The following is a 26527-nucleotide window of genomic DNA, read 5'->3' as shown; positions in this document are numbered from 1 at the left end:
TACTGCTTGGAAGCTATCCGATACAGACATTCGTGAGTTACCACCGCTCTCTCAGAGCTTTCCCTGGAACCAGGTACTCACTCCTCGAGGGCCTAACTCTTTCCAGCTACTGAGCCTCCTTAAGAACATATGTGAGATTGTCATCTACTACTGGCTATGTATACAGCATACCCTGTCTACTCACTATCTATAGTCTTTCTACAGCTCAGCAACCCTGGAATCGCAGTTCCAGTATCTGAGGAACTTCAGCCCTGCCGGGCATATCAGCTCACTACTGCCACCTCTGGTGGTTCTACTAACCTGTCTAATAAAAGAACTATCTGTGTCTGTCTCCAAAACCAAGCCTAGCCAGTGGTCCCTCTCAGGATATCCTCCTGAGGGTGCTGTCATCTGCCATCAGCCCAAGGATTCACCTATTTACATTCCTTTCCAGCTGAATACCTTCTCTAGCACTCTGCTGGTACAGATTGTCAACTCAGCAGTCTATATCATAACTAGATTGCTAGTTCCACCTACGGAGCATATCAGATTGCTAAACTCCTCCTTCCACGGGAGCCAGTCCCTAACAGATTGCAACTCCGCATTGTGACTCATAACAGACTGCTAACTCCTCCCTCTACAGGAGTATCCAGCAGCAGATTACAATAGATTGCTAACTCCTCCCCTCTGGAGGAGCAAAACCGAACACGAACATAAGAGTTGTTTACGAAATAAGAGAGAAACAGTCCCCATGGTATCACATTGTCTTACTGAAAATCATCAAATAAAAGATCTTAAATGGTTTGTAATTGATTATGTTGTGAAAAAATGCAAGAGGAAGAGATCGTGAGTGATTACTGTATCAAAAGGAACAACAATGGATATTCAAGTTATGTGCTTAAGAACAAGTGGGTCTTAATGGCGAAATAGAATGGAGCACTTTAATTTGAATTGACGCCATCTTAACATAGGAAGAAAGCTCTGGGAGTGAATTTAATTTAATTCAAAATATCATCATTTGAATAACAGACGACAATACAGATTTCGCACATATTAATGTTTTAAATTTTAAAACACAAAACGTAGCAATTAGACAATGCCAAGTTGATAGGGCATTGGATATACGTGATGACATTTTTTGAATGGGTGTAAGAGAGAGACGTGATTGGCACATTATAAAAGCTAAGGCACTCTGTAAAGAAAGAGAAAATGGCTATGTTGGTTTCATGAAGCCCATTGTTAACCATAAGAAAAGGCAAGCTCGTAAAAGGTTAAAAATCATGAGTATAAATTTCTAAGAAGTATGGATGAACATAATCTAGAATAACAAATCAAGTAATTATTTAAAATTTGCATGTAGGGATCACCCTGATGCAGCGATTAAGCGAAATGTTGGCAACATTGGCCTTTGTTTGCAAAGATCCTACTGTTATAATTGATTGATCAAAGAAGATGTTAAGAAGAAGAATATCGATTTGGGCAGTGCTCAGATAAGTGAATGGTTTCATCAAAGAAAATATCCTTTTGGGCACCAAGATATATTGACCAGTCATATACATAGTTCATATTGTTATGGAGCAAGGCTGTTCCTTAAAACACGGTGCAGGTCTGGATGCCTTTGATTCTACTCACAGAAGATGTGCTAACTGGCTAGAAAGTGTTCCCAGAGCAATTGGTTTGGAATCCTTCAGGAATGAAAAATGGGGTGAAGTTTTTTTGGGGGTGGGAGGTGGAGAAGAACCAGTTTTCTTCAGGAAGAATAATACTTGGTAATTACTTCTTTCAATAGGACGAGTTTGCCATCTCTTACTGTTGTGCTCTGGGTTCCTTGGGCATATCAGATCGTCAAGGGAGAGTGAAGAACAGAGATTCCAATGTTAATAAGCATTTAATAAGCATTATAAGCTGCTTTATGGCACTGCCTTGGGCATTTAAGATAGTCAAGAGAGAGAGAAGAATAGAGGTTCTGATGTTAATAAACTTTTAATAAGTATCATAAGCTACTCTAAGGCACTGGATGCAAGGCATCATCTTTCGACCAGCCAGTTCTCTGTTTAAGGCCCATAGAGCACTTTTTAGAAATCTGTAAGCGCTGTCCTTTTGTATTACGCGTTTATGAAGGTGGTTGCTGTGGAATAGATTACTTGAAATGGGTAACCTGAGATCTCCACAGCTGGATTCTCTGATGTATTTTGTCACTAGGAAGATCACTATTACTGTGAAGAAAAGTACAACGTACAAGAATGCTCAGAATTGAAGGATCAAATCCTTGTTACAGAATGTTTACTCTGGATTCAGCAAGTCCAGGAGACTGGACCTGGAAAAGGTGATGCATCTTGAAGCATGCATGACATTATTGGAAGATCCTTCTTATGACCTGGTCCAGGTATCAATGAGGATCATGGTCACAGAAATGTCTACTAAGGAACTGGGTTTTGGGCTCAGCCACGAAGGCGTGTGTTCTGTCCCCAGCAGTGGATACATGTTTGTATCTGTCTGTTTAACTGTGTTTAGTGAAGTCTTCACTTCTGCGGATTCTTAATAATAAAGCACTGTTTGTAACCTATGATAAAAATCTGTGAGCCTTTGTCTTTAAGAGGCCCCCCCTCTACTTTCTCTCACCATCAGGAGAGCTTGAATCCTATTCAACCTAACTTAAGTTTTGCAGGGTGCCTTATAGGTTCAAAGGACTGCCCTTCATGCTCCCCCTGTGTTACATGGTTCTTAGGCTCGCTGCCATTGGACCCTGTCCTCTGCCTCTAGCTTGTGGAGGCTTTTTTTTTTGGCAGCTCTCTACAAGAGTCAGTTGCTCCATGCTTGCCTCTGAGTAGCTTTGTGCTCTGTGTTACCCCCTGAAACAGATTGGGTTTCACCTTCCCTCTTATTGCCATCTTCTATGGACTAAATCAGCCTCATAAACATAAGAACATAAGAAATTGCCATTCTGGGTCAGACCAAGGGTCCATCAAGCCCAGCATCCTGTTTCCAACAGAGGCCAAAACCAGGCCACAAGAACCTGGCAATTACCCAAACACTAAGAAGATCCCATGCTACTGATGCAATTAATAGCAGTGGCTATTCCCTAAGTAAAATTGATTAATAGACATTAATGGACTTCTCCTCCAAGAACTTATCCAAACCTTTTTTGAACCCAGCTACACTAACTGCACTAACCACATCCTCTTGCAACAAATTCCAGAGCTTTATTGTGCGTTGAGTGAAAAAGAATTTTCTCTGATTAGTCTTAAATGTGCTACTTGCTAACTTCATGGAATGCCCCCTAGTCCTTCTATTATTCGAAAGTGAAAATAACCGAGTCACATCTACTCGTTCAAGACCTCTCATGATCTTAAAGACCTCTGTCATGTCCCCCCTCAGCCGTCTCTTCTCCAAGCTGAACAGTCCTAATCCCTTCAGCCTTTCCTCATAGGGAAGCTGTTCCATCCCCTTTATCATTTTGGTTGCCCTTCTCTGTACCTTCTCCATCGCAACTATATCTTTTTTGAGAAGCGGCGACCAGAATTGTACACAATATTCAAGGTGTGGTCTCACCATGGAGCGATATAGAGGCATTATGACATTTTCCGTTCTATTAACCATTCTCTTCCTAATAATTCCTAACATTCTATTTGCTTTTTAGTGGAAACTATTCTCAAGAACAAAATTGTAAAGCATATAGAAAGACATGATTTAATGGAACATAGTCAACATGGATTTACCCAAGGGACGTCTTGCCTAACAAATCTGCTTCATTTTTTTGAAGGGGTTAATAAACATGTGGATAAAGGTGAACCGGTAGATGTAGTGTATTTGGATTTTCAGAAGGCGTTTGACAAAGTCCCTCATGAGAGGCTTCTACGAAAACTAAAAAGTCATGGGATAGGAGGATAGGTTTGGATAAATAAACCCGTCATCCTTCCCACCTCTACAATAACTAACTCCTGCAACACAAGAAACTTCCTTCTCCCTTCTCCTGTCATAATTCAAGTTACCAAAGATTCTTGCCTGGGGCTTGCATCTGAAGTGCAACCGTCCTTTCCTGGTTTAAAACCTTTCTCAACAATAGAGGTTACAAAGTCAAACTCCAAAACAAGGAATCCTCAAGATTTGACTCTACCATAGGAGTCCCACAAGGTTCTTCATTATCTCCGACTCTATTCAATATTTACCTTCTTCCTCTATGCCAACTTCTCACCGACCTCAATCTAAAGTTTTTTCTATACGCAGACGATATCCAAATCATCATCCCCATCAAAGACACATACTCTAATACTCTTGACTACTGGGAATCATGCCACCAAAAAATCAAACAACTACTCAACAGTCTACACCTCATCTTAAATTCCTCCAAGACTGAGATCCTTCTTATCTCACCTGAAAACAACACCAACAACAGTACTCTTCCCACCAATCTCCCTACCACACAAACTAGAGACCTAGGAGTGTTAATAGATAACCGGCTAAACTTCAAAGCACACATCAACAAAACAACCAAAGACTGTTTCTACAAACTCCAGGTCCTGAAAAGGATAAGACCTCTTTTCCACGCTCAAGACTTCAGAACGATCATCCAAGCAGTCATATTTTCGAAACTGGACTACTGCAACTCCCTATTGCTAGGTCTACCTTCATCATACTCCAAACCACTACAGATGGTTCAAAATTCAGCTGCCCGTATTCTGACAGGCGCAAGGAAAAGAGACCACATTTCACCCATCCTGAAAGAGCTTCATTGGTTACCCGTATACTTCCGCATCATGTATAAAGCCTTAACTATCACCTATAAAACTATACATCAACTCACCACTCTCGATCTCCAATTCCCTCTCCAAGTACATAATTCCACCAGACCTACCAGAGATGCATATAGAGGTTCCCTCCTGGTTCCCCCAGCGAAAACGACCAAACACATTACCGTAAGAGATCGTGCCACCTCCACAGCTGGCCCTCTACTGTGGAATTCCATTCCTACAGACCTCAGACAGGAGCCTTGCCTCCCAAATTTTAGGAAAAAACTTAAGACTTGGTTATTCAAGCAAGCCTTTCCGGACACAACTCAATGACACAATCCAATAACTCCTAAATCACCTTGCCGTTTGTTTATAACATTTATCTATTTTGTATACTACATTTAAATTGTATATTGTTTAACCATTTTCTATCCTCTTTTCTATTTTTCCTACTCCAAGTTTGGCCACCTTGTTAAATGTAACTGTACCTTCTGTCACCACAGTTCTAGTTCTTTGTTCTTAAGTTCTATGTATTTTATTGCACCCCCATTCTATGTAAACCAGCAAGATATGTTTTCATGATTGCCGGTATATAAAAACTTTAAATAAATAAATAAATAAATAAAAATTGTAAGTAAAGTTTACTTGTACAATAAACAATTTCAGACTTTACAGAATCTTTGTCATGAGGACTGACTGGGAGGAAAGTTTAGCTGACTGGATAATAAAACATGGATGTTTTATGTGAGCCAAAACAGTGAAACCCATGACAAGCAGGAAAACAAATAAAGAACTGAATAATTGTGAAAACCTCATTAAGAAATATTAGAGGGTTCTGAATAAGAAGTTGGTGAATGTGTAGACTTTGAATTGAGTAGAAAAGGCTGAATTAAGCTGAACACACGCAGCATTGGGGATCAAGATTGGAAGGACAGTGGCTGAAGCCGGTGTGCTGTGCACCATCCCCCCCCCCTTCCCTTGCTGCTGAATGTTGCCATATTTTGCTACTGAACATTGCCATAGATACCAGATCTCTGCTGACTCTAACGGACAGGAAGCAGAAAGCAATTAATCTCCCAGAGACAAACTTTTCTGAGGTGTTAGCTAGCTCTTGTCCTCTTACTTCTGCAACAATTCAACAGTTCATCCCTCTTAACTCTGTGACTGCCAGAAGTTCTAGTCTCAGCAGACCTGATTTGCTGTTAAGAGAGGAACATGGCTGATGCAGTGGCACAGAAAGACACCTTAAAACAGCTAATTGAAACCACTGAACTAAGAGATGAACCAGAGTAAAAGGGGGAGGAAGTTGAAAGAAAGGACAAGAGCAGTAAATTGAAGAGATTATGCAAACCCACAGAGAAAGCTATGGAGAGATATGAGGCAAGCAGACAAGAGCATAGGCACAGGGTAGAAAGGGAGTGGCACAGTGTTGAACAGGAAAAGGAGAAGATCTCAAAAAACCCTGTCAAGCACCATATAGAGCAACTGAAGCTTCATTTCCAGACCTATCAGCTCATCACAGCAGAGTATGTCAAGTTCTTAATATGAACTAACACTGCAGAAAGCCTTGAAGAAAAAGGCTACCAACAGAATTTAGACCAAATACGCCAGAGAATGGTAATGGACACCATTAACAACGCAGAAGCAAGCGATTCAATAAGCGAGATCGACTCTCAGCACTCTTGCACCTCTAAGCATACAACAAGGTCCACAAGGTCACACGGGTCAAGACACTCGAACCGTTCTCAACTCAGCACAGCTGCCATCCAAAAGAAAGCAGAGTCTCAAGCAGCCATGATTCGCATGCAGTTTGCTGAACAAGAAGCAGCCCTGCATTTCCAGTCTAATTTACCCTTTTAGTCACATCTATGCTTGATCACTGTGATACATATGGTTGAGTATAAACCACAGTTCCTTGTATGTTCATTTTTATCCTGTCTGTTTAAATGTTACATCTCATTCCCTGTACGTACAGAATCAGTCCAGACGGTGGGTTATGTCCCCCGTCCAGCAGATGGAGTCAGAGTAAAACTTCGAGGGTGCTGGTATATAAACTGGTGCACCCTCCTAGATCCTCAGTATCTCTCTGACTCCAGCAGATGTGAGGAGGGGATCTCGTTGTGTCCCCAGATTAGGGTTTATTACTCTGTATATTCTTACTATTCTTATCTCTTTACTGATGGATCAAGTTATTTAAAAAAAAAAAAAAAAAAGAAATCTTTGTTCCTGTCAGAAGGGAGCCGGGGATTCTTGGCTCCTCTGATCATACTGCCATCAGGACTGCCTCCTACCTCGTTTCTTTACCTCTCTCTGTGATTCAGGGGTAAGCTTGGGGGAAGTCTTTTTATTACTTTGTGTTCCTTTGTTTTTCAGCGCAGGTTTAAGATTCTGAGGTGGATGCTGGTGGGGCCAGCCTCTCCCCTCCTCCTCGTCGCGGCGCCTCACCTCCCCCCGCGGCTCTGCGACGCTTAATTCCCCAGGGCCGCAGACGGCACAGAGGTCCCATTCCCCTGCCGTCCCCGGGGTTGAGGGTGTTTGGGGCGCGTGGCTGAGGGTACGGCGAGCCCGCTCTTCCGGCGCCGCGATCTCAAGCTTTCCCGGGGGGGGGGGTTCCTCCCGGTGTGCTGCACTCGCGCGATGCAACGAGCGCGCTGTCCGTCCTGCGGCGGTCCGGGCCAGGGCGCCTCGAGGGACGGGCCATGCGGTCGTTGTCTCCCCGGGGGGGAGACGAGCGCCGCCCCGCCGACAATTTCGCCACCGCGCTCGGAGCGCCGCGGGCCTCGAGGGCTAGCCCCGCCCCCGTCTTTGGCGGGAGCGGCGGCCATCTTAGATTTAGAGTGCAGCGCGGACTCGGACGCGGAGGAGCCCACAGATGATTTTTTGCCTTCAGCCCCACCGACCTCAGACTCGGGGCCTCTGCCTTCCACATCCGGACCCCCCAGGGACCCACTGCCCTCTCCCTCGGCGGGTCCGCTCTCTTTTTCAGCGGACTTTGTGGTGCTCATGCACCAGGCGTATCTACAGAGCCTGAGCCCTCAGGGGGGGGGCAGGTTTCTCTCCTCCCCCCGCCAAGGCTCCCAGGCCCTCGGGAGTTGCGGCGGCGGTACCGGGGATCGGAGGGGGCGGCACCAGGCTGCCACTGAGTATACCTCTCTCCCTGGGGGGCCCGACACCCTCGCCAAACTTGGGGGGTGACCCAGTGTCACAAGTGGATGACGATTTGACCTTAGCAGCGCACCTGGAATGCGATGATCCGCGGGTCCTTCGCATCTTTCGCAAGGAGGAATTGGCGGATCTCATTCCCCACGTTCTCAAGGAGTTGGACCTCGACCCTCCCGTGGAACCCCCGGGACCCCCGGCTCCCTCCGTGGCCTCGGCTACCTCTAAGGGTGACCCTGTCCTGGCAGGGCTGCGTCCCATAGCGAAGACATTTCCCATTCATGATTCATTTCTTCATCTTCTTGTGTGAGAGTGGGATAACCCGGAGGCGTCCCTTCGGGTCGGCAGAGCGATGGACAAGCTCTACCCTCTTCCGGGGGACTTTCTGGACCTGCTCAAGGTCCCCAAGGTGGATTCAGCGGTGTCCGCCGTCACCAAGAGAACTACTATCCCGGTCACAGGGGGCACTGCGCTGCGGGACATTTCGGATAGAAAGCTGGAGGTCGCCCTCAAGAAGATCTTCGAAGTCTCGGCGCTGGGGGTCCGGGCGGCTATCTGCGGTTCGCTGACTCAGAGAGCCGGGCTTCGATGGGTGCAACAGCTCCTCACCTCGCAACAGCTACCGCCCGAGGAGGCAGCCCAAGCTGACCGTCTGGAGGCAGTCATTGCTTACGGGGCGGATTCCCTGCACGACCTGCTGAGGGTCCTGGCGAGGACCATGGCTTCAGCCGTCTCTGCCAGAAGACTCCTGTGGCTCAGGAATTGGGCGGCGGACGCCTCCTCCAAGGCGAGTCTGGGAGCTCTGCCCTTCAAGGGCAGGTTTCTCTTTGGTGAAGACCTTGATCAGATCATCAAGACCCTGGGGGAAAATTCGGTCCACAGGTTGCCTGAGGACCGGCAGTGTGGTTTTCGTTCGTACTCTGGATCTTCCAGGAATCGCTACCGCGCCCAGAGGCGTTACCGAGGCGCCAGGACGCAGAGCCCTAGGACGCCTTCCACTAGGTCGCAAACGTGGACGCGGCCCTTTCGGGGTCGCAGACCGGCCAGGGATTCCTCGACTCAGGGAGCCTCAGGCAAGTCTACACAATGATGTCAGGCCAGTCCACTCCTCGCTACCCCGTATTGGAGGTCGCATCGCTTTGTTTCGCGAGGAATGGACCAACATCACCACGGACCAATGGGTCCTGGATATTGTAAGAGACGGTTACGCGTTGGAATTTGTGCGGGCCCCCAGGGATCGGTTCGTCTTCTCCCCCTGCGGGTCAAGCCTCAAGCGACAGGGGGTGCAGCACACGCTGGACAGGCTGCTGACCCTGGGAGCCATCTCGCCCGTCCCCTTCGGAGAGGTGGGCTCGGGGCATTATTCGATTTACTTCGTGGTTCCCAAAAAGGACGGAGCTTTTCGTCCCATCCTGGACCTCAAGGAGATCAACAAGGTGCTCCGGGTCTCCAAGTTTCGCATGGAAACTCTCCGCTCTGTCATTGCGGCGGTTCATCAAGGGGAATTCTTAGCCTCCCTCGACCTCACGGAAGCGTATCTACATATCCCTATTCATCCAGCCCATCACAGATTCCTGCGATTCAAAATCCTGGGTCAACATTTTCAGTTCCAGGCGCTGCCCTTCGGCCTGGCGACCGCGCCCAGAACCTTCACAAAGATTATGGTGGTGGTAGCGGCCGCGCTCCGGAAGGAGGGCATTCTGGTTCACCCTTACTTGGACGACTGGCTCATTCGTGCGAAGTCTCTGTCGCAGGGACGGGCGGCGGTCGACAGGGTGGTATCTTTCCTTCAGTCCCTTGGCTGGGTGGGGAACTTCAGCAAGAGCAGTCTGCGGCCAGCCCAACAGTTGGATTTCCTGGGAGCACGGTTCGACACGGCTCTGGGCAAGGTCTTCCTGCGTCCGGACAAGGCTCAAGCGCTGCGGGAGCTCATCGTCCGGTTTGCGTCTCTGCAGACTCACACGGCGTGGGACTATCTCCAAGTCCTGGGTTCCATGGCGTTTGCGATCAGCTTGGTGCCCTGGGCTTTCGCACACCTGAGGCCTCTGCAAATGTCCTTGCTCTCGAGATGGAAACCAGTCTCCCAGGACTACCAGGCGATTCTCCCTCTTCCCCCGGCCGCCCGGTCCAGCCTGAGGTGGTGGCTGGACCCCATGAACCTAGCTCAAGGATGTTCCCTGGAAACGCCGGACTGGGTAGTGGTCACTACCGATGCAAGTCTGTCCGGTTGGGGAGCAGTGTGTCTCCGGAGCTCGGCGCAGGGCAGGTGGACAGGGGATCAGTCTACCTGGTCAATCAACCGCCTGGAGACAAGGGCGGTTCGTCTAGCCCTGGTGCAGTTCCTGCCTCTGATCAGAGGGCAAGCGGTTCGAGTCCTCTCAGACAATGCGACAACGGTGGCATACATCAACCGACAGGGGGGCACCAGGAGTCGCCTTGTCGCGTGGGAGGCCGCGCGACTGATGGCGTGGGCGGAGCGTTTCCTGGATCAGCTGGCGGCATCCCACATTGCCGGAGTGGACAACATTCAAGCGGACTTTCTAAGTCGTCAAGCGTTGGATCCGGGGGAGTGGTCTCTCTCCGACGAGGCGATGTCGCTGATCTCCCATCGGTGGGGGACGCCGGCGATGGATCTCATGGCGTCCGCCGCCAACGCCAAAGCTCCTCGGTTCTTCAGCCGCAGAAGGGAGCGCGGCGCGGAAGGCGTCGATGCTCTGGCTCTGCCCTGGCCCACTCAGATTCTACTTTATGTCTTTCCCCCCTGGCCTCTGGTGGGAAAGGTGATTCGGAGGGTGGAACGGCACCACGGGCAGGTCATCATAGTGGCTCCGGAATGGCCGTGGTTTGCGGATCTGCTCGGCGTGTCCGTGGACGGTCCACTCCGACTCGTGCACCTTCCACGGCTTCTGCGTCAGGGCCCAGTATTTTTGGAACAGGCGGAACCCTTCTGTCTCGCGGCGTGGCTTTTGAGAGGAGGGCGCTCCTGAACAGGGGCTACACTATTCCCGTGGTGGACACACTCCTCAGGGCGCGTAAGACTTCAACGTCGGTCGCCTACGTGAGGGTCTGGAAGGTCTTTGAAGTTTGGTGCTCGGCGCGGGGGGGCCCTCGCGACAGCAGCTTCCCGTCAACACATCCTGGCGTTCTTGCAGGATGGGCTGGAAAAAGGTCTTTCCTACAATTCGCTCCGAGTGCAGATGTCGGCCCTCGCGTCCTTGGCTCGCGCCTCCGGCGGACCGGATCCGTCGGCTCATCCGGATATATCCCGGTTCCTCAGGGGAGTTAAGCACTTGCGGCCGCCGGTGCGTCCTCTTTGTTCCTCCTGGAACCTCAACTTGGTGCTGAGAGCCCTGGGGGGGCTCCCCTTCGAGCCCTTGCGTCACGCTTCCATCAAGGACGTCACCTTGAAGACGATTTTCCTGGTTGCAATAGCCTCGGCAAGGCGTATCTCGGAGCTACAGGCACTGTCGTGCAGGGAGCCCTTCCTGCGGTTCACGGACTCCGGGGTCTCCCTGCGGACGGTTCCTTCGTTCTTGCCGAAGGTGGTCTCCTCGTTTCACATGAACCAGGTGGTGGAGCTTCCAGCCTTCCCAGGGGACGCCCCTGGGACGCTCCGGTGCCTGGACGTCAAACGAGCGCTTCTTCGCTACTTGGAGGTGACGAATGACTTTCGACTCTCCGACCATCTCTTTGTCCTCTGGTCTGGGGCTAGAAAGGGCAGGCAGGCGTCCAAGACTACCATCGCACGCTGGCTCAAGGAGGCGGTGGCTGCTGCTTACATTGGTTCCGGGAAAGATCCTCCGGTGGGTATTAAGGCGCATTCGTTGCGAGCCCAGGCCACTTCCCATGCAGAGGCTCAGCTCGTCTCCATACAAGAAATCTGCCGGGCGGCGACTTGGAAGTCTCTCCACACTTTTGCCAAACACTACCGACTCCACGTACCGGTGGCGGAGTCTGGTTCATTTGGGGACAGGGTGCTTCGAGCAGGGTTCTCAGGGACCCACCCGGTGTAGGGAAGCTTTGGTACATCCCACCGTCTGGACTGATCCTGTACGTACAGGGAAAAGAAAATTACTTCTTACCTGCTAATTTTCGTTCCTGTAGTACTAGGATCAGTCCAGACGCCCACCCGGTATGAACCTGCTCGATTGTTCTCTACTGTCCTTCTGTCCGCTACTCCTTCCCCCTAGGGAGTAGTGGTCTTTGTGTGTTGTTTATGTTTGACAGTTCTCATTGCATGTTGCATAAATTTGTTCACTGTTTCAATCTTTTGGTTGAGTTTATGCTTGATCCATCATCCTTGGTCTGTCCAGTTTTCTGGCTTGGCTTTGATATTCTCGATACTGAGGATCTAGGAGGGTACACCAGTTTATATACCAGCACCCTCGAAGTTTTACTCTGACTCCATCTGCTGGACGGGGGACATAACCCACCGTCTGGACTGATCCTAGTACTACAGGAACGAAAATTAGCAGGTAAGAAGTAATTTTCTTATATTGTATTGTTATGTTTCTTTTAATACTGTGTATGTTATTGTAACCTGCTGAGATCTGTGGATTGGCAAGTTATAAATTAAATAAATAAATATACATGTGAGCTGCCATGGACTTTTTAGATATAGTGGGCTATAAGTATTAATTAAATAAATAAATGTAGATTGACATCCAGTTGATACTGATGTTTCTCAGGTTGCCTGCAGGATCGTCACCTATGCAGGTTCCTGGAGGGGAATTGACTTTGGTACCAGCCATGCCAATGATGATTTCTAGTCCATTGGGTGTGGAGGGGGATTTCCACAGGACACAGTTGTTTATTGGAATTTAGGCCCCAATAGACAAATGCTGCTCTTGTCTGCTAGCTGGACTTTATCCAGATCCACACTCCTGGCCTACCAGTTGGGCTCAGATTTTCATGTATGGCTATGGATCTGGATATTTTCTTTGATTAGGAGAAATCAACAGGTCTTGCCTTCTCTGCAGAAAAACAGAAAGTCTTCACCAGAAGACATCTCCTTTGCCAGCTTCATCCAGAGAATGGCAAAGACCAATTCATTTACTTTGTAGAAGAAAGAGGACTCCAAGGACAAGATATTGGACACCTAATTGTTCATGGAGCTGTTGTTTCAACAGCTTTCCACAGCTGCTCCACAGCTACTCCAGAACCACCTTCCTCATCCAGGAGATACCTGAGCGGGGTGCCAAGGAGATGTTTTCCTCTACCGCCTTGGCTCATCAACAGCAGGGTCCTCATGCCTATCTTAGGCAGCCACAGCCAGCACCCCAGATAAAGCCAGGGATGCGGTTTTGACTGGCTCATGGAGAGCAGAGCCCAGATTCCACTACCAATACCAGAGGATTTTCCCATTGGGAGCAGGCTGTGGTTTTAAGTGAAAACAAGCATACAATTGGCCCTGTGTAACTTTGGATACTTGAATCCTCAGCATAACATGAGAAGGAAATCGATTAAACCTATTGGATATCCTGCCAAATCATCCACCAAAACTCGCTTGGGGATATTTCAGCATCAGGAATTGCTGCAAAAGGAACTCTCCTCCCTTCCTGGAGACCAATGCGGTCAAGCCATCTAGGGAAAGAGGATATGGATCTTACTCCCAAGTTTTTTCTTATCCTAAAGAAAGCAAGACTCCAACTCATCCTAGACCTAAGGGCCTTGAACACATTTCTGAAAGGGAAAAGTTCAAAATGGTTTCATTGAGCACCTTGATTCCCTTTCTCAAAAAAAGAGATTGACTATGGTCTCTGGATCTAAAGGATTCTTAAACACATACACACACGCGCACAGATATTTCCAGCTCACAGAAAATATGGCAGATTTGTACTAGAGGATCACCCTAGTACATGCTGCCCTTTGGTATACTGTCAGCCCCACACATCTTCACACAATGTCTCTTATTGATAGCAGTATATCTATGCAAACTGAGGGTGCATTTTTTCCCCTACCAAGGTGATTAGTTTGTCTCAATTAGGTGTCATAGAATATATGTGCAGAACCATCCAGGTGTAGGAGTTATTAGGTTTTGTCATCAAAACCTAATAACTCCTACACCTAGCACTGCTTTAAACTCCAATCAACTCAATTGGAGTTTAAAGCAGTGCTGCTAAACATGACTCTGGCAGGAGCCTTCTTTCCATAGCAAAGTGTTATCATTTTGATATCCACATTGGAAAGGATTCAAGGGGGTCAGCAGGCATCAGTATAGAACATGTCGAAGTTGTTGGACTTTATGGCATCAAAACGGCATATTACTGCTTGGTACATATGAAAAGAGCCCAGTGGACCCTCAAATTGCAGTGAGTACAAGTTGCTCAGGATATTTGAGACAGCATCTTCCTCACTCAGCCGCTCAAGGACTCCCTCTGCTGGTGGTGGATACATTTCAATTTGACCAGGGGTATACCCTTCCAAATGTTTCCAGTCTAAATTGTCCCTTCCCTCCTAAGGCCCATTATTTTTGTTCCAAGTTTCCCCTTAAAAAACACAGAAAATAGCTTTACGTCACAAAAAAATAGTTTTTTCTCTAGGCACTGTTTGCAAGGTTTTCCCCTTTTTTGTTCGGAGCAGTCTATAGTTAGGGATTCTTCATCCTGTTTGTCTTTAGAGAAAGCAGAGTTGCTTACCTGTAACAGGTGAAAATAGTAAATTGTAATTATAGGAAGTTGATGTTTTGACTAATCGTTATCAAATAATGGTCCTCTGTATCAGGATTTGTTTCTTAATTATAGCAAACGGTGCAGGAACAATGTGTTGTGTTAGTAAGGCATATTATACTTTCTTCCAATAAAGGTTTGTGTCATGAGGCAATGTGTCAGTGAATCAATGCTGAAAAAGGATTGCAATGAAGAGCTAAAGTGCAATCGGAAAGGGGTAAGTAAAGGGCAGAGCACATCATGAGAAGTTCACATTAGTCTCAATGATTGCCTTAAAAAAAAAAGTAAATTATATACTGTTTTTTGTGAGTCTGCTCATGTGTATTATATAGATCGGGGTGGGCAAACTTTTTAAAGCAGGGCCACATTACTGGTACTTATCGTAGCCAGGGGCTGGGGGGGGGGGGGGGGGGTGGGGGGATCCTCCCTTAGAGCTCCATGAGTTGGGGGGGGGGAAGGTCCCCCCCTTACAACTCCATGAGCATGGAGGGGTTACAGTGGCAAATTACTCCATACTGAGAGGACCACACCATACAAAAAAACCCCAGTAATTTAACACAATTAACAAATAGAATAACATCAGATTAAAAACTCAGATAAAAATGTTCCAAACAATCCATAAAATATTTCAAAACAGACACATCAAATAATACCCAATAATTAAAACTAGTAAGGATTTTTTAAAAAATTCCCCACTTTCCATACCTGGGAACTTTTAATTTCCAGAAGCCCTGAATTGTCATGGATTAGCTGGCAGGGAGGGGGGGGGGGTGCGGGGGTTGTTCCACACACATGAGCTCTCTTTTTCTCACACACACATACACATGCTCTCTCTTTCCCATGCACACACACACACGTGCTTTCTCTCATCCATCACTACTGGGGGAATTCTGCGCAAACAAATTTAAAATTCTGTGCACAAAAACTTAAAATTCTGCAAACTTTATATTGTCAAAATAACACAATTTACATGACAGTCTCTAAGTAATTACATTTTAAATTAATACTGAAAAAAGTTATTACTTAGAGATGCAGAATTTTAAATATTTTGAGCTGAATTTCCCTAGAAATTCACTGTAAGAGTGTCCCTTCTACTCACTCTCCCTACTCCCCTGTCCACTTTGCCCGCTCAGGCCCCAACTCCTCCACCTGCTAGTATCTCTCCCCTCCACCTTTAAGCTCAACCCCTTCTACTCTATTGCCAGTCCCAGAGTTTGATCCCGTTCTCAGTTCTGCTCCTCTGTCCCTCCCTCTCTCACACACATGCTCCCTCTTTCTAATACACGTACACATAGGCTCCCTCACACTCTCGCACACACACACATCCCCTTTTTCATACACATGAGCTCCCAATCTCTCACACACATACACACTCCTTCACAATCTCCTCATATAGGCTCCCTTTCTCTGAAACCCACACTCAAGCATCCCCCCTGCTCTCTTACCTCCTATGCTCTCTTTCACCCCCTCCTGCTCTCCCCTCTCCCACACCCCCTCCCCTCATATAGACTCCTTCTCTCTGAAACCCATACTCAAGCATCCCCCCTCTCTTACCTCCCATGCTCTCTCTCTCACCCTCCCCTCTCCCCTTCTCACACACACACACACATACACACACACACAGAGTCTCACCGGGGCCGTCCATCTTCGCTTCCAACGGAGCACACTCCGTTCGCGGCACATGGGGGCTTCCTTCTTCGCTGCGAGCGGAGCACACTCCGTTCGCAGCACACAGGGGCCTTCCTTCTTCGCTGTGAACGGAGTGCGTCCCGCGACACATGCGGGATGTGTCCATTTGTAGCATGCCGGGGTCTCCTCTGCTATTTTTTGAGCAGAATTTGGCAATTCTGTGCAAAAAATGGCAATTCTGTGCAGGGGGGAATTCTGCGCAAATTCTGCGCTCTGCAGTAGCGCAGAATTTGCGCAGAATTCCCCCAGGACTAAACATACATACACACATGCACCCACTCTCACTGGCTCCCTGACGCACACACACGCATATGTACTCAATCTCCTGCTCCCTCTTCCCGCCCCAGACAGGCTCCATTCATTCTCACATACACAGACCCCTATGCAGGCACTCATTTATTCTCAATACCCATACACAGTCCCCAGGGCAGGCACTCTTTCATTATCTCTCTCTTTCTCACTCATACACAGACCCCAGGCAGGCACCCATTCATTCTCATACACATACACAACCCCCCCATGCAGACACCCATTCAGTCTTACACACACTCCCAGGCAGACACCCATTCATTCTCTCTCACACACACACATCCTCAGTTAGGCACCCATTCATATATGCACACTTCCCTTGGAGCCTCTCTTAGTTGTCTGCTGTCTCTGTTAAACGCCACTGATTCATCTTTGCAGAAGCCCACTCTCTGCTCTTCCTCTCTGGTACTAAAACTTTGCAGGTATAGCACTTCCTTCATGCTAATCTCATGCTTTGCGAGATCATAGAGAAAGCGCTACCCTAATGAGATTTTAATATTGCAGGGCCTGAATTCTGGCTTCATTTCTTCAGCAACAGTAGGATGGTTTCCACCAGTGGCTGTGTGGGCCATTTTTTGGTCACCAATGGGATGAAGTCCACTGGTGGCACTCATAGATGATTCTTGCTGGGCTGCAGTACTCCTTCTCTTCCTGCCCTGCTGGCCATCCTGCTCTGGATGTCACAGCTGGCCACCGACACCCAGGTTGATATTAACAAAGGCCCATGATGTCAGGCAATTGTTGATGAATCATTGCACGGTGTAGGTGGAACGGAGATAATGGGGCAAATTGAATAAAAGGAGGGCTGGGAAAATCTGTTGTCTGGCCAAGTTTGGCCCATGGACTGTGGTTTGCCCTCCCTTGGTACAGATGATACTGAATAGTGACACTGTATTAAGACATTTTTCAGTGTATTACAAGAATATAATTTTAGTTGCTGTTCATTTAAAAAATGGATGAGGTATAACTAAAATACAGATGTCATCCTCATTCTCACAGGACAAGCAGGATGGTAGTCCTCACATATGGGTGACATCATCAGGATGGAGCCCAATCACGGAAAACCTCTGTCAAAGTTTCCAGAACTTTGACTGGCCCTACTGGGCATGCCCAGCATGACACTAACCCTGCAGCCAGCAGGGGTCCCCCTTCAGTCTTCTTTTTTCCGTGCAGCAGTAGCCTCGCGGTTTAGGAGCTCTGAAGAGATTCCTGACAGGAATTTTCCTCATGGAGTTTATTAAACTTAAATTGCCCCACAGGGGTCCCTCCTCTAACTTTTCTCAGGCCGCGGTACTCCGGTAAGTTTTTTCACCGTCTTTCGTCGATTACCGTCGAGTTTGGCCCTCGCGGCCTACTGGCCGTCGACCGTACCGCGGCTTGATTTTTTTTCTATGGCCATGGCGTCGGGGTTTCGTCGGTGCCCAGACTGTACTCGTACCATGTCTATCACAGACCCTCATGGAGTCTGTGTAATGTGTTTAGGCTGTGAGCATGATGTCCTGACTTGCACCAAATGTGCCCTCATGACACCAAAAGGTCGCAAAGCCAGAATGGAGAAGATGGGACTCCTCTTCCGTGCTCACACCCTGACGCCGTCCATCGCATCGACGTCATCGGAACCGGCACCGTTGAAGTTGCACCAGCATCGACCTCCATCCGGTGACCGTCCACCATCGACGTCTTCACGGCCATCGACTCCCGTTACTCCCCCTCAAGATCGAGGGGATCGTAGGGAGAAACATCGCCATCGGCATCGTAAGTCTCGGACCGTCGAGGGAGCGAAATCATCGACCTCGCCACCATCTGAGCCACCATCGAAGAAGCCCCATCCAGAAATGGCACCGACCATTCCTGCGACCGGGTCATCAAGGCCACCCTCACCCGATCGGGGTTTGGGAGTCGCGATTCCACCTGTAAAGGTGGTCCCTCCGACTGTGCCTCTGCCTCCCTCTTCCGTCACGAAGCCGGGGCTGCTTGCTCCAGGTCTCTGGGAAGAACTGGATCGGCTGGTCCAGGTGGCCATCGACAAGGCGATGCAACGGCTCCAGGTTCCTCCGGCACCGATACTGGCGCCGAGAATGGAACCGGTCACCGACCCAATGGCAGCAGCGCTGGCACCGCTGCTATCCCGGATGGAGGCACTCATGACCGCCCTTCCACCGGTGATTCCCAGGTCTCTGATGGCTCTGGTGCGCTCCCCGTTGACAGCTTCATCGGGAGGAGAAACACCGTTCCACATTCCTCCTTCAGGAGTATTGCCTCAACCATCGATGCCATATCATCCCTCACCACTGATTCATTCATCGGGAGCGATACGCACATCGGCGCCATCGATGCCTTTGATACCGGCACCGATGCCTTCCAGGCCATCCACGGTGCGCCCGGCGATTCCTTCGATTTTCTCGGAGCCTCAGCCGGGGCCTTCGGATAACCAACCCCCTTCTCATCCTACAGGTCAGTCTGCTGATCCTTATGACACCTGGGGTGATGATACTTCCACAAACACCGATGACTTACCTTAACCTCCCTCTCCTACTGAAAGTAGAAAGCGTTCTCCTCCAGAGGACCTTTTTTTCATTAATTTTGTGAAGGAAATGTCTGAGTTGGTCCCTTTTCAGCTTCAGATGGAGCAGGATGATAGGCACCAGATGATGGAACTCCTCCAATTCCTGGATGCCCCTAAAGTGATCACTTCTATTCCCGTTCATCAGGTTCTTCTTGACCTCCTCAAAAAGAACTGGGAAAACCCAGGGTCCATTGCCCCAGTCCACAGAAAAGCTGACACTACCTATTTAGGACAGTCAGCCCTCGGCTTTCAAAAATCTCAGTTGTGGTGGAATCGGCTCAAAAGAAAGCAAAAAGGACGAAGCCTCACTCATCTACCCCTCCTATTAAGGAACACAAGTTCCTAGACAATATTGGTCTTCGAGTGTTCCAAGGGGCCATGCTCATCTCCAGAATTGCCGCTTACCAGCTGTATATGACCCAATACAATAGGGTCATTTTCAAGCAGATACAGGACTTCTCTGAAACCCTACCTGAGCAATTCCAACAACAGCTTCAAATCCTTGTCAACAAGGGGTTTGAGGCAGGAAAGCAATAGATAAGAACAGCTTACGATATCTTTGACACCTCTACTAGAGTGTCTGCAGCTGCCATTTCAGCAAGACAATGGGCCTGGCTCAAATCTTCTGACTTTTGTCCAGAAGTGCAAGACAGACTATCTGACCTACCATGTGTAGGAATTAAAGGACCATCATGAGACCCTTAAACAGCTCTCATCGATACCTTCAAACTTCCCCTCAAGACAGCCCTTTAGGAAGGACTCTAAGAAGTCATTCTTCCATCCAAGGAAGTACTTTTCTCCACCAGCAAGGTCCCAAACTACGAGACCTTCTCAAAACCTCAGCCTCGCCAGGCCCGAAAGCAAAAGCCGCAAGCAGCTCCCCAGTTGGGCCCTGCTTCAGGTTTTTGACTTTCACCTGGAGAGCAGCAGCCTGATTCCTCTGCCAAGCATACCAGTGGGAGGTCGATTGTGCCACTTTCACGGCATGTGGCAATCAATCACAACCGACCAATGGGTGCTGGAAATCATTGCTCAGGGTTACCACCTAAACTTTCTTGCTCTTCCACCGGACTCACCACCTCTGCAAGCATGGAGTGCATCTGACCACTCTGTCCTTCTAGAGCAGGAGGTTTCCCTTCTTCTCCAGTCAAGAGCAATGGAACCCGTCCCTCTCGCACAGCAAGGCCGAGGGTTCTATTCCCGGTACTTTTGGATCCCCAAAATATCCGGGGGAGTTTGTCCAATTCTGGACCTACGTGCTCTCGACAAGTACCTACAGCGAGAAAAGTTCAAGATGGTAACCTTGGGCTCCCTTCTACCTCTTCTGCAAAGAAGAGACTGGCTCTGCTCTCTGGACCTTCAGGACACATACACACACATTGCGATAGCTCCAGCTCATCGCAAGTACCTCAGGTTTTTAGTAGGCCCAAAGCACTATCAATACTACGTGCTTCTGTTCGGCCTAGCATCGGCACCTCGAGTCTTTACCAAATGTCTCGTGGTTGTCGCAGCTTTTCTCAGGAAAGAAGGTGTTCACGTCTACCCCTATCTGGACGACTGGTTAATCAGGGCTCCAACCCAGCAAGCCGCTCGCTCGTCCCTCGATTTGACCCTATATACTCTAATTTCTCTAGGATTTCTCGTCAATTACGAAAAATCCTATTTAGTCCCATCTCAAACCTTGTCATTCAATGGGGCGGACACCTTACAGGCTTTCTATCTCATCAATGAGCGCTAACCCTCGTGTCTCTCGCTCACCAGTTGCAGTCTCAGCATACAGCAACAGCCCACGAATTCCTCGTCCTTTTAGGACACATGGCATCCTCAGTCCATGTCACACCAATGGCACGCCTGGCCATGAGGCTCATGCATTGGACTCTGAAGTCACAATGGATTCAAGCTGTTCAGCCTCTGTTGACCATTGTCCACATCACCGACGCCCTACATCTGTCTCTCGCCTGGTGGAAAGATCACAACAATCCCCTCCAGGGACTACCCTTTCAAGTGCCAGATCCTCAACTCATTCTCACCACCAACGCTTCCAACCTCGGGTGGGGAGCTCACGTGGACAATCTACAGACACAAGGGTCTTGGTCTCCAGGGGAAGCCAAACACCAAATAAACTTCCTAGAACTTCGAGCAATGCGATATGCTCTCAGGGCTTTTCAGGATTACCTATCAAATCACGTCATCCTGATTCAGACGGACAACCAGGTGGCCATGTGGTACATCAACAAGCAGGGAGGCACAGGCTCCTTCCTTCTGTGTCAGGAAGCTGCGCAGATCTGGTCGGAAGCGCTCTACCACTCGATGTATCTCAGGGCCACCTACTTGCCGGGAGTGGACAATGTCTTGGCAGACAAACTGAGTGATGTCTTCCAGCCACACGAGTAGTCTCTCAACCCCTCGGTAGCCACCTCAATCTTTCGCCACTGGGGATACCCCCAGACAGACCTCTTTGCGTTCCCTCAGAACCACAAGGTGGACAACTACTGCTCCCTCATTCGGAGCGAGCGCTCTCAGCCCAGAAATGCATTCTCCATCTCGTGGGCAACCGGTCTGCTCTATGCATTCCCTCCACTTCCTCTTCTTTCGAGGACTCTCATGAAGCTACATCAGGACAAGGGAACCATGATCCTGATAGCACCTCACTGGCCACGCCGTGTGGTTTCCAATACTTCAGGATCTCTCCATCCGCAGGCACATTCCCTTGGGAATGAACCCGCATCTGATCACTCAAAACGATGGATGCCTACGCCATCCCAATCTTCGGGCCTTGTCCCTGAAGGCATGGATGTTGAAAGGTTAATCCTTCAAGCACTTAACCTTTCTGAACCAGTTTCCCGTGTCTTGATTGCTTCGCGAAAGCCTTCCACAAGAAAATCTTATTCCTATAAATGGAAAAGGTACACATCATGGCGCACTTTGCAGTCCCTTGAACCCTTTTCCTGACCAATCCCAAGGTTTTTGGACTATCTCTGGCATTTGTCAGAGTCAGGTTTAAAGACCTTTTCAATCAGAATGCATGTCAGTGCAGTAGCCGCCTTCCATAAAGGTGTCGGAGATGTTCCTATATCAGTACAACCCCTCGTAACACGCTTTTTAAAGGGCTTGCTCCATATCAAGCCACCTTTACGTCCTCCGGCCCCTTCTTGGGACCTTAATCTGGTTCTTGGTCGGCTCATGAAACCACCATTCGAGCCTCTTCACTCCTGTTACCTAAAATATCTCACATGGAAAGTGATTTTCCTTCTGGCTATCACTTCAGCTCACAGGGTTAGTGAGTTACAGGCCCTAGTTACCTATCCACCTTACACTAAACTCCTGCAGGACCGGGCGGTACTCCGCACTCACCCCAAATTTTTACCTAAGGTAGTTTCGGAGTTTCACATTAATCAATCCATCATACTACCTACCTTCTTTCCCAGGCCCCACTCCAATCCAGGGGAACAGGCTCTGCATACCCTCGACTGTAAACGGGCTCTAGCGTTCTACCTAGACCATACACTTGCCCACAGGAAGAGCACTCAGTTATTCGTCTCTTTCCATCCCAACAAATTAGGGCAACCTGTGGGTAAGCAGACTCTCTCCTCCTGGTTAGCGGACTGCATATCTTTTTGCTATCAGCAAGCAGGCATTCCTTTTCACGACCGTGTTAAAGCACACTCTGTGAGGGCCATGGCGACTTCAGTAGCACACCTACGATCGGTGCCGCTTCCTGACATTTGCAGGGCTGCCACTTGGAGTTCTCTCCACACTTTCGCAGCCCACTATTGCTTGGACAAAGCCGGAAGACAAGTTTCCATCTTCGGCTAGTCTGTCCTGCGTAACTTATTTCCAACATGACGTACCTACACCCTTCCGCCTGCCCGGTGGGGTTCAGGATGCCCTCTACCAAATTCCACCCCAGTTGTGTCTGTTGCATGCCATTGGGTACATTTGGTGCATGTTCGGACATCCTCAGCTCGGTACTCACCCATATGTGAGGACTACCATCCTGCTTGTCCTGTGAGAAAGCAAGTGTTGCTTACCTGTAACAGGTGTTCTCACAGGACAGCAGGATGTTAGTCCTCACGAAACCCGCCCGCCGCCCTGCGGTGTTGGGATTGTAACGTTTTGTTATTTTATTTTTCGGCACTGCCTGTAGCTTTCAAATAAGACTGAAGGGGGACCCCTGCTGGCTGCAGGGTTAGTGTCATGCTGGGCATGCCCAATAGGGGCCAGTCAAAGTTCTGGAAACTTTGACAGACGTTTTCCGTGATTGGGCTCCATCCTGATGATGTCACCCATATGTGAGGACTAACATTCTGCTGTCCTGTGAGAACACCTGTTACAGGTAAGCAACACTTGCTATATCCTGTTAAGAGCTCAGAGAATTTTCAAGATCGCATCACAGAATCCAATCCTGGAGTTAATATAATAACATAATGCAGTTGTAAAGTGTAATAGTACACTCACAAATTTTCAGCAAATTTTAAAATTCAAGCAACTTATCCTTTGATACATATACAGTTGTGCTCATAAGTTTACATACCCTTGACAGAATTTGTAAGATGTGTAGCATTTTAAGAAAACATGAGAGATCAAATAAAACACATCTGTTATTTTTAATAATCATATCGAAATCATAATCATAAATCATATCGAAACTAAAACCAGAAATCATTCCCTCAACATGATACCAACATCCTCGCTGAACTAGTAAATCAAACAATAACCCCAACAATTACAACACTTGTCAACCTTACAGAAGAATATATGCTCCAAAGACTAAAACAGGCAGTTATTAAACCAATTCAAAAAAAATATATCAGGAAGTTCCAATGGCTGGGATAACTACCGTCCAATCTCTAACCTAACGTTCCTTAAGAAAATTTTTGAAAAAGCTGGTCTTTCTCAATTAGAGTTTCATCTTGATGACAAAAAGACCCTTAAATGTAAGAGATCTAGGAGTAACCATTGATAACCGACTGAATTTAAAAAAATTTGTCACACAACTAAAGAATGTTTCCACAAACTACATGTACTAAAAAACTTGAAACCTCTCCTCTATCTACAGGACTTCCGTACGGTCCTCCAAGCTATCCTATTTTCGAAAATAGACTACTGCAATTCCATCCTAATCGGCCTTCCAGCAGTCACTACAAAACCATTACAAATGATACAAAACTCCGCAGCTAGGATTCTGACCAACACCAGCAGATGTGAACACATCACCCCTATACTAAAGAGCCTACACTGGCTCCCCATTAAGTTCAGAATCCTTTACAAAGTGCTAACTATTATACACAAATCCATCCACTCACAAACAGCACTCGAATTAAATCGCCCTCTCCAAGTCCATACAGCTTCCAGACCCATCAGACAAATGTATCTAGGCACCCTCTACGTACCCCCAGCCAAATCTTCAATGAAGAAACGTGCCTTCTCAATAGCCGGTCCCACACACTGGAACAACCTACCATCAGACCTCCGCCTAGAACCATGCCTGCGGACTTTCAAGAAAAAATTGAAAACCTGGCTTTTTACGGAAGCCTTCACTTAAAACCCCATGCTAACCTTAAAGGCCTACACTTAACCAGTGTATAGGAGAACCAGTCCAACCAGTTTAACCAGTTTCCTTCTTCCGTTCAGTTTTTTTCTACTGTTTTCTATTATATTTATTATTATAATTATTCATTGTTCTTTGCTTTGTGTTCAATGTTTATTGATCTCTGATTATTGATTATTGTTCTATGTACACCATATTTATGGTAATTCTGGTTATATGTAAACCGAAGCGATATGTACCATTACATGATCTTCGGTATATAAAAAGTCTTAAATAAATAAATAAATAAATAAAAATAAATAAATATATCCCAACCAATTTGGATTTCAGAAGAACCACTCAAAACTACTCAACAGAAACTCTTCCACAATCCATCATAGACTCTATTCTGCAAGGCTTTGACTCCAGTGAATCATACTGCTTACTGCTGATCGACTTAATAGCATCCTTTGATACTGTTGACCATACTATTCTGTGCCAACAGCTGAGAAACATAGGGCTTCATGGAAATGAACTAAGATGGTTCACCTCTTTCCTCACAGATAGATCATTCTAGGTAAAACTAGACAATCACATTTCCAACACATTCCAATACACAACATTCAGAGCTATCAGCAACCCTATTTAATATATATATGCTACCGTTGTGCAAATTACTAACAGAGCTTGGAATTAACTTCTTTCTATATGCGGAAGATCTTCAGTTGTAAATTCCTCTTAAAAATTCATTTGAGAAAACAGCTTCACTCATCTCAGATTATATGATCACAATAAATGAAAAACTTGCGCAACTAAAACTCTTAGAAAAGACATCGGTGAATTTTCCGTACTGGGAAGGCCCTCCAGATAAATGGTCAGATATGAGTACTAGAGGCGTCGGATCCTTTAATACAGGTTTCATGATATGCAGGACCCCAATGAACCAGTCTTAGAGATGTCCAGTCGAACTGTGAGTTGTGACGTTGCAACCAAGGAATCCCAAGAACAACTGGGTGAATGGCTTTCTGAGTAATATAGAAGGTGATACTTTCGGTATGATTCGGTGCAATATAGCAATCCAGGGGAATCGTGTGATGAGTTATTCTCCCTGGAAAAGGGTCTCCGTGGATGGATTACATGATTAATGGTCTAGGGCATGGACAGGTAGGAATATGCAGTTGTTCTACCACATCTTGCAGGATGAAACTTCCTCCAGCCCTGGAATCCACTAACACCAGTGTAGAAAATTTGTGGTCTCCAAGGAGCAGAGTTATCTGAAGTGTGAGTGGGGGAGCTGGAGTAGTTGTGCCTAGGGTTATTCCCCCAATAGAACCTAGGCTTGGCTTGGCAGTTTCCCGCATGCGTAGGACAACGCGCAATGAGATGACCCGACCCTCCACAATATAAACAGAGGCCTGCCTTACGTCTCCTTTGCCTTTCTTCTGGAGAGAGGGGTCCTCGACCCAACTGCATGGGTTCTTCACCCGACCCCTTTGTGATGGACATAGGTCGAGCTGCATGAGTATAAGAACGCAAAGGGCTGGCCACTGTCGCATGTCTTCCGGGACTACGTCCTTCGCGGGCTCTTTCTTGTATACAGCGATCAATTCTGGTGACTAAGTCAATCACAGAATCCAAGGAGTGAGGTAATTCTGATTCCAATTACGGAGTCACTTCATAAAACTCTGGACTTCTGGAACTCATGCCAACAAGCCATCAACAACCTGCTCACAAGTCTCAATCTGATTCTTAATCAAAACAAGACAGAGTACCTTCTCATTTCCCAAGATGGAAACTACATACATCCTATTACCAACCTGACCTCCCAATTAATCCTATCCCCACAAGTCAGAAATCTAGGAGTTATACTAGATAACCAAATGAATTACAGATCTCT

The 26527-nt window shown here is 47.6% G+C and overlaps 1 protein-coding gene across 3 annotated transcripts in view; it reads left to right on the top strand.

The window, feature by feature from the left end:
• Nucleotides 1–26527, top strand: part of LOC115092811 (disintegrin and metalloproteinase domain-containing protein 9-like) — a 501882-nt gene that overhangs the window by 399130 nt on the left and 76225 nt on the right. For all 3 annotated transcript variants that reach the window (XR_003857086.1, XM_029604141.1, XM_029604140.1), the window contains one exon: nt 14673–14753. Coding sequence is in view for 2 of the 3 variants with exons in the window: in XM_029604141.1 (XP_029460001.1) it covers nt 14673–14753 (81 nt within the window). In the remaining variant the exon portion in view is untranslated. The remainder of the gene's footprint in view (nt 1–14672; nt 14754–26527) is intronic.

The sequence above is a fragment of the Rhinatrema bivittatum genome, chromosome 5, assembly GCF_901001135.1.
Source record: "Rhinatrema bivittatum chromosome 5, aRhiBiv1.1, whole genome shotgun sequence".
Taxonomy (NCBI): domain Eukaryota; kingdom Metazoa; phylum Chordata; class Amphibia; order Gymnophiona; family Rhinatrematidae; genus Rhinatrema; species Rhinatrema bivittatum.
This window is presented reverse-complemented; position numbering and strand designations above follow the sequence as displayed.